Raw genomic sequence first — 7,180 nt, forward strand, 5'->3', positions numbered from 1 at the left:
ATGAAAATGAGTGTCTTTTTTTTTTAAGCTAGGGCAGGCTCAGTCCCTGTTTGCTTTTATGGTTTTGTCCTCTCTTTTTTTTTTTTTTTTTAAAAGAAGGCACAAGAAACCAGAGGGATTCTCGGACTGTGAGCTCAGAACCTTTGGACCGTGCGCTGCAGATCCCTCTGGCAGGTTTTGAGGCGAATTTTCTCTTTTGAGGAAAAAAAAAAAACCCAGCTGACTGGCTGGTTTTACGTGTCTCTGTCGGAAGGTGGCTGGCAGCCCGTCTGAGCTGGGACACAGTACTGATCTCTGCAAGACGCCAGCAGGACCAGCGTAACATTCCGCGTTAATAATAAAAAAAAGAGAATTTCTGTAGTAGTAGGTGGCTGTGTGCCGGGGGTGTGTTTAATTCCTGCAGAGCGAAAGAGGGGCCCTGGGTGGGGTTGGGAGAGGAACGGAGGTGAGTTATCGTTTGCTAAACGATGAGTGGATCTGTCTAGGACTCTGGCAGTTGTGAATTCAGCCTCTTGCCTTAAGCCGGGGGCTCATCGGGCAGAACTGAGCCCTCGGAGGGCTCGAGGGTACCCTGAAATGACGGGGCAGGGTTCTCCTGGCTCCTTCCCCCACCTCTGGCTCTAGGGTGGGGTGTCCCTTCTCCAGCCTTGGGAGGTCCCGGGGGTGGCACGTGGTGGCTGCGGGCCGTGGTGCGGGTCTGCTTATGTCTGAGCGTGTGGAAGGTGAGAAATGAAGACGCTGTTGCCATCCAACGGCAAGTTCCTTGGATGTCGTAGAGCAGCCCCTTTCCCGACGCCCAGCTCGTGCTGGCTTTGCCTGGGACGGGACAGTTGACACCGGTGAGATGGGACAAAGAGACCGCGAAGCGGTTAGCGTGGCAGCGTAGCCCAAACCGAAGAGGAGAAGCCCTGAGGCTGGGGGAGCCCAGCCCGGGGAGCGAGACCCCGGCTCCGGCTGTGCCTGGGGCTTGCCCATCTCTCCCCGCGCAGCAGGAAGGGATGCCGGCGGGCAAACGTGCTGTGGCCGAGCGGGTTAAACGCTTGCCGAAAGGCTGGCTGGCACGGGCTCACCCTGCCCGCAGCTGCCGGACGGCGCTCGGCCACCGACTGCGGCGCAGAGCTGCGAGAGGTGGCAACGGCCTCGGCATCCCGCTCTCCCCCTGCGCGCGGCACAGGGCCCCGGTGATAGCGACGGCACGAGGACGGAGCTGGGGGCTCCTCCGTCCGCGGCGGCCCCCATATCACGCTGCCGGCTGCTCGGGGTGCTGTGCCTGGGGCTCCCGCTGTGCTCCCCGCACCCTCCTGCTCTCCTGGGACTCAGGGGTCTCTGCTCCCCGCCGGGGCGCAGCGGGACCCCCCCGTCCTGCACTCGCCCAGGGCTGCACCAGCAGCAGAGGGGATGCGGAGGTGGGACGAAGCGGGACAAGCCCCCGGCGCGGGGCTGCTTTAGGGGCAAAGCTCTTAATATTTAAGTATTGGGGCGCACCCCTGAGAGAAGGAGGTCCAGGAGCATCAGCTGGAGCAGCCCGGGATTTCTCTAGCCGGGTGAAGTGCTGGGATTTAAATTAATTTCTAGCGTGTGGCTTCCCCCGGCGCTGCGTGCCGCCAGCCCCCGTCTGTGCCACGCTCCCCCCCAGCACGGAGGATTAGTGGTATTTATAGCAAACGCTCCATTTCGATTTTCCCCGATGAGGCCAATTCCTGCCTGCGAGGGAGAGCGCGGGAAGCGCTGCCGCCGCCGCCGCTGCTGCCGGACGGGCCGGGGCTGCCAGCCCAGCACGCCGGTTCCCCTGCCCGACCGGCGGCGGGGGCCTGGCTGCCAGCTGCTCCCGGCTCCAGTTGTGATCGATTTATATTTTCCTTTTCCCTGCACAATTCATCTCGTGGCTGCTCTCTCGGCTCCGGTGCACCGAGACTGGAATTTAGCAGGGGACGGTGGCACTGCCGGAGCGTGGAGCAGCCCCCGGGCGCTCGCTGCCCTGGCCCTGCCTGCAGGTAGGACCTAAAAATAGCATCCTCCTGCCTGGTACATGCACTCACTTTGAGGAGCCGGAGCAGAGCGGCCCCATCATCCTCCCCGTGCCTCCGCTCCTGCTGCGTCGGTGCAGCTCTGCCCGGCTCCTGGGAGCCGCAGGGACGGCGCAGGGGTCCGGCAAGGGCCGGGAGTCACCCACGGGGGCTGGAGCACCGGCCCCCGGCCCCGCATGGTTGCATCGGCGGGAGGAGATGCAGCGAGCGGCCGGTGCTCCCGGGAGCGTGGGAAGGAGCCGGGCGCATCCCTGTGGGGCCGGTTTCACACTCGGCAATTGGGATTTTCCTCTTCCAGAGCCGATTCCTCCCCGGCCTCTTACCTTGGTCACGGGGAGCCGGAGCTCCCCCGCCCTCCGCCCCCAGCCCTGGCTGCATCCCACTCCCTCCTGCCCGCGGGGAGCCGTGCGGGATGAAACGACGCTAAATTGAATCAGCCCCCTCCTGTGTGAGTATTTATTGGTTTGCAGTGGCTGCCTGGAGCCCAGCACTCGGCTCTCCGGCCCCGGGACCGGTCGGCCCCCGGCTCGGCAGCGGGGAGAGGGTGCGGAGCCCGCGGTCCCTCGCTGTCCCCGGGGCCGGCGGGGAGGGCGGCCGCCCCGGCGTTATTTGGAGGTGGGGGTGCCCTGGCCAAGCTGCAGCAGGGAGTTGGTGGCGTAGTTCTGGAAGAGGGGCTGGAGGAACATGCCGACGGTGCCGAAGACACAGACGAAGACGAAGATCCACAAGAAGAGGCGGTCGATGACCATGGCGACGTACTTCCAGTCCTCGCTCACCTGCGCGGGGCCGGGAGAGACGCCAGGTCAGGCCGGGGCCTCCGGTATCACCCGGCACCGCCTGCACCGCTTCCGGCAGGCGGCCGGACCGGGAGCTCGGTGGCTCCGTAGAGCCCTGAATCTGCTCCCTCAGCACTGCAGCTCCCGGGGCCGCCTGCCAGCCCGCCACGGGGCTCGCTCCCCCCGCTGCCACCCGCACCGCTGAGCCCGGGAAACTCATCTCCCCAGTGAGCTGAGCTGGGGGGGGGGGGGGCAGCGTCCCCCCCCGAGCCCTGCAGCCCGTCCAGAGCCGGCTCTGCCAAAATCTGCAGCCTCACGGTGCTGCGCCGGGTCAGGCCTCCCGGGAGCCTCCCGGTTTTCCGGAGTGACTGCTTCAGGCTGGGGCCGCAGCGGTGGGTCGGGGGCCGGGGCCGGGCCCCCTGCCCGGGCAGGGGCTGCAGGGGGGCCCCAGGCAGGGGCTGCGGGGGGGCCCCAGGCAGGGGCCGGGCAGGGACCCCCTCGGTGCTCCTGCACGTCCCTTCCTGTGGTGCAGCCGTGCACCAGCACACGCTCTGCACCCCGCAGCCCTGCCTGCACTCCACAGCCCTGCCTGCACCCTGCAGCCCTGCCTATGCTTCACAGCCCTGCCTGCATCCTGCAGCCCTGCCTGTGCTCCACAGCCCTGCCTGCATCCTGCAGCCCTGCCTGCACTCCACAGCCCTGCCTGCGCTCCACAGCCCTGCCTGCGTCCTGCAGCCCTGCCTGCGCTCCACAGCCCTGCCTGCGTCCTGCAGCCCTGCCTGTGCCCCGCAGCCCTGCCTGTGCCCCGCAGCCCTTGCCTGTGCTCCACAGCCCTGCCTGCATCCTGCAGCCCTGCCTATGCTCCACAGCCATGCCTGTACCCCACAGCTCTGCCTGAATCCTGCAGCCCTGCCTGCACCCCGCAGCCCTGCCTATGCTCCACAGCCCTGCCTGCATCCTGCAGCCCTGCCTATGCTCCACAGCCCTGCCTGCACCCCGCAGCCCTGCCTATGCTTCACAGCCCTGCTTGCACCCCACAGCTCTGCCTGAATCCTGCAGCCCTGCCTGCACCCCGCAGCCCTGCCTATGCTTCACAGCCCTGCCTGCGCTCCACAGCCCTGCCTGCACCCCACAGCTTTGCCTGAATCCTGCAGCCCTGCCTGCACCCCGCAGCCCTGCCTATGCTCCACAGCCCTGCCCGCACCCCGCAGCCCTGCCCGCACCCCGCAGCCCCAACTCACGCTCTGGTCGTCGTCCTCGCTGCGCATGTGGTCGGCGATGAAGCGCACGCCGTCCACCGCCTCCTCCAGCCCGCAGGTGCAGCCGGCCGCGGGGGCCGGCGCCTGCCCCTGCCGCTCCCGGTAGCCGTTGAGCCCCTCGGCTTTGGCAGCGCCGGGGTTGGCGTAGCAGGCGCAGGTGTGGGTGCCGGCCCGGAGGAAGAGGGTGGTGGTGGCGGCACGCTCCTGGGTGTGCCGGCGCTGGCGCAGGCGCTGGCGTGCGCAGTTCTGCCGCGGCTGCTTCATGAAGAGCAGCGCCGGGAGCTTGCGGAGGAAAAGGGTGCGGACCCAGGGCGGCATGGTGTGCGTGGTGGGCGAGCGGTGGTGCACATTGAGGACGCAGACGCTGGTGACGATGGAGAAGGTCACCAGCACCATGGTGAACATGAGGTACTTGCCCACCAGCGGCACGTCCAGCGAGGTGGGTGGCACGATCTTGGAGATGAGCAGCAGGAAGACGGTGAGGGCGAGCAGGACGGAGATGCAGAGCGTCATCTTCTCGCCGCAGTCGGATGGGAGGTAGAAGACGAGGATGGCCAGGGAGGTGATGAGGATGCAGGGGATGATGAGGTTGATGGTGTAGAAGAGCGGCTTGCGCCGGATGATGAAGTCGTAGGTGATGTCCACGTAAGTGGAGTCGTCGGGGTTCTCGTTGCGCCGTCCTGGCAGTGCCACGATGTCCCACTCGCCGCTGGGCGTGAAGTCATCCAGGCTGGCCACCTCGCTCTTCAGCACCAGGTCGATCTCGGTGCGGTCGTAGGTCCAGGAGCGGAACTTCATGGTGCAGTTCTGCTGGTCGAAGGGGAAGTGCTTCACCTCGATCTTGCACGCGCTCTTGTAGATGGCCGGCGGCAGCCAGAAGATGCTACCGTCGTAGGAGATCACCGCGTTGGAGTAGAAGGAGACCTCGTACATCCCGTCGGCGCTGGGGCGAAGGGATGCGCCGTCAGCCCTGGCCCTGCCCCAGCGGCACCGCCCCGAGCCCCGGATGGGGTTGGGACACGCACGGGGACCCCCCGCCCCCCCCAAAAAAACCCCCCTACTTGTTGTAGAGCACCACGTCGGGCAGCCAGATGTGCTTGGAGGGCAGGCGCACCTTCTTCATGTTGTCAAAGTCCTCCGGCTTCCAGGTGAGGCGGTAGTCCTCCCACTCCTGCGGGCAGGCAGGCTCAGCCCGGGGCGGGAGGGGGGGACAGGGCAGGGTGGACGTGGGGGTCCCACACAGGGCATATGGGGGGGCCTGGGGCAGGGTGTAGGGGGGGCACAGGGCAGGGTGCAGGGGGGTCCCGGGGCAGGGTGCAGGGGGGTCCTGGGGCAGGGTGCAGGGGGGATCCCGGGGCAGGGTGGATGGGGGGGGTCCCGGGGCAGGGTGGATGGAGGGTCCCGGGGCAGGGTGGACGGGGGGGGGGTCCCAGAGCAGGGTGCAGGGGGTCCCAGAGCAGGGTGTATGGAGGGTCCCGGGGCAGAGTGGACAGGGGGGTCCCGGGGCAGGGTGCAGGGGGGTCCTGGGGCAGGGTGGACAGGGGGGGTCCCGGGGCAGGGTGGACGGGGGGGGTCCCGGGGCAGGGTGGATGGGGGGGGTCCCGGGGCAGGGTGCAGGGGGGTCCCGGGGCAGGGTGCAGGGGGGGGTCCCAGGGCAGGGTGGATGGAAGGACCCAGGGCAGGGTGGACAGGGGGGGTCCCAGGGCCACGGCAGAGTCCAGGGCTCCCACCTGGGTCAGCCAGACGTTGGTGGTCATGATCTGCTCCCGCTCGTGCTGCGGAGAGAGCGGGGCGGGTTACTCGGCGTGCCGCGGCGGGGCTGCAGGGCCCCTTCCCTTTCCCCGGGAGGGACGGGGGAGCAGAGCCCCGGCCAACTCACCACGCTGATGAGCTGCGCCAGCGACACCATCAGCTGCACGGTCACCAGCTCGGAGCCGTTGGTCGCCGGCCGGATCAGCTTGTTGTAGCGCGCCGGGTCCAGCAGATACTCGACCAGCCGCTCCTCCGTGTCCGTGCCCAGGCTCCCTGGGGCGCGGCGGGAGGCTGAGCCCCACGGCGGCGGGCAGGGCCCCCCGGGAGGGTCCGGACCCCCACCCTACCCCCCCACCCCACCCCGGGGGTCTGGGCCTGGCAGCTCGAGGCGAGGTGTGACGGTGTGGGGGGGTCACAGCCGGGCACGGGCTGCTCTCAGGGTGGGGGGGAGATGGGGGGACCCGGGGGCTGCGGTGCCTGGGAAGGGGCAGCTCCGGAAGGGTCTGGGCAGGGCCTGGAGCCCCGGTGCTGCCAGACAGCCTGCCTGCAGTTGGGTGCCCCCCCTCTGCCCTCCCCTGCCTGCTCCTGCCCACCCTTGACCACCCCCTGCCCACCCCCCCCCGCCCCGTCCTCCCCCGGCACCGCCCCGGCGGAGCGGTTCGGGCAGCCGGAGCCCCCGGGTCCGGTGGTGCCGCAGGGGCCGCAGAGCCCCCCGGGGAGGCGGGGAGCACCGGGAGAGCCACCGGGCCGGGCCGGGGCAGCGGGCGGCACCGGCACCGCAGCGGGGCCGGTACCGGGTGCACGCCGGGTCTGTGCGGGGTCGGTACCGGGGCGGTGCCGGACGGTCCTGTGCAACAGGCGCAGCCCCGGGACCCGGTGCGGTCCCCTCCCCGCCGGTGCCGGTGCCCGCCCCCCCCCCCCCCCGCCGAGCTCCCGGCACTTACGTCTGAGGGCGGCGAGGAGGCAGAGGACGCGGAGCAGCGCCATGGGGGCGGCCCGCTGCCGGTGCCGCTGCCGGTGCCGCTGCCGGTGCCCGGGCGCTGTCCCCGGTGCTGCCCGCGCTCTCCGCGGTGCTGGAGCCGGCGGCGGCGGCGGCGGCCCGGGCGGGGCGGCCCCGGGCGGGAGGCGGTGCCGGGCGCTGCGCCGGGGCCGCCCCGCGCTCCCCGCTCCGCCACCGTCACCGCCGCCGTCAGCGTCCCCGGGGCCGCCCCCGCCTCCGCCCCGCCGCGTCCCGGGGACACCGGGGGAGCAGGGAGCACCGCGGCGGGAGGGGGGGGGGGGCCGCTCCACCGGGGTCCAGCCCCCGCCGGCCCTGCTCCCTGCACGGTCCCAGCGGGGCGGGGGAGCCCCGGGTCGGGAACCGAGC

General features: G+C 69.8%; 1 protein-coding gene across 1 annotated transcript; it reads right to left on the reverse strand.

Moving 5' to 3' along the window:
* Positions 1 to 2,476: 2,476 nt before the first annotated feature.
* CHRNB2 (cholinergic receptor nicotinic beta 2 subunit) lies at positions 2,477 to 6,807 on the reverse strand. The gene is made up of 6 exons (XM_050912270.1): positions 6,759 to 6,807; positions 5,942 to 6,087; positions 5,793 to 5,837; positions 5,124 to 5,233; positions 4,045 to 5,005; positions 2,477 to 2,803 (listed from the first exon to the last, which is right to left on the reverse strand). Exons 1-6 carry the CDS (start codon positions 6,799 to 6,801, stop codon positions 2,633 to 2,635), a joined length of 1,476 nt encoding a protein of 491 aa, XP_050768227.1. The 5' UTR covers positions 6,802 to 6,807; the 3' UTR covers positions 2,477 to 2,632.
* Positions 6,808 to 7,180: the final 373 nt, after the last annotated feature.

Source organism: Gymnogyps californianus, chromosome 29, assembly GCF_018139145.2.
Source record: "Gymnogyps californianus isolate 813 chromosome 29, ASM1813914v2, whole genome shotgun sequence".
In the NCBI taxonomy this organism is placed as follows: Eukaryota; Metazoa; Chordata; class Aves; order Accipitriformes; family Cathartidae; genus Gymnogyps; species Gymnogyps californianus.

Excerpts from the sequence above, each read along its gene's own strand:
- CHRNB2 (XM_050912270.1), bottom strand. The coding sequence starts at position 6,801 with ATGGCGCTGCTCCGCGTCCTCTGCCTCCTCGCCGCCCTCAGAC. Across the intron at positions 5,838-5,941 it reads TGGCGCAGCTCATCAGCGTG|CACGAGCGGGAGCAGATCAT; the intron begins GTGAGTTGGCCG and ends CTCTCTCCGCAG. Across the intron at positions 2,804-4,044 it reads GCGAGGACGACGACCAGAGC|GTGAGCGAGGACTGGAAGTA; the intron begins GTGAGTTGGGGC and ends GGCCCCGCGCAG.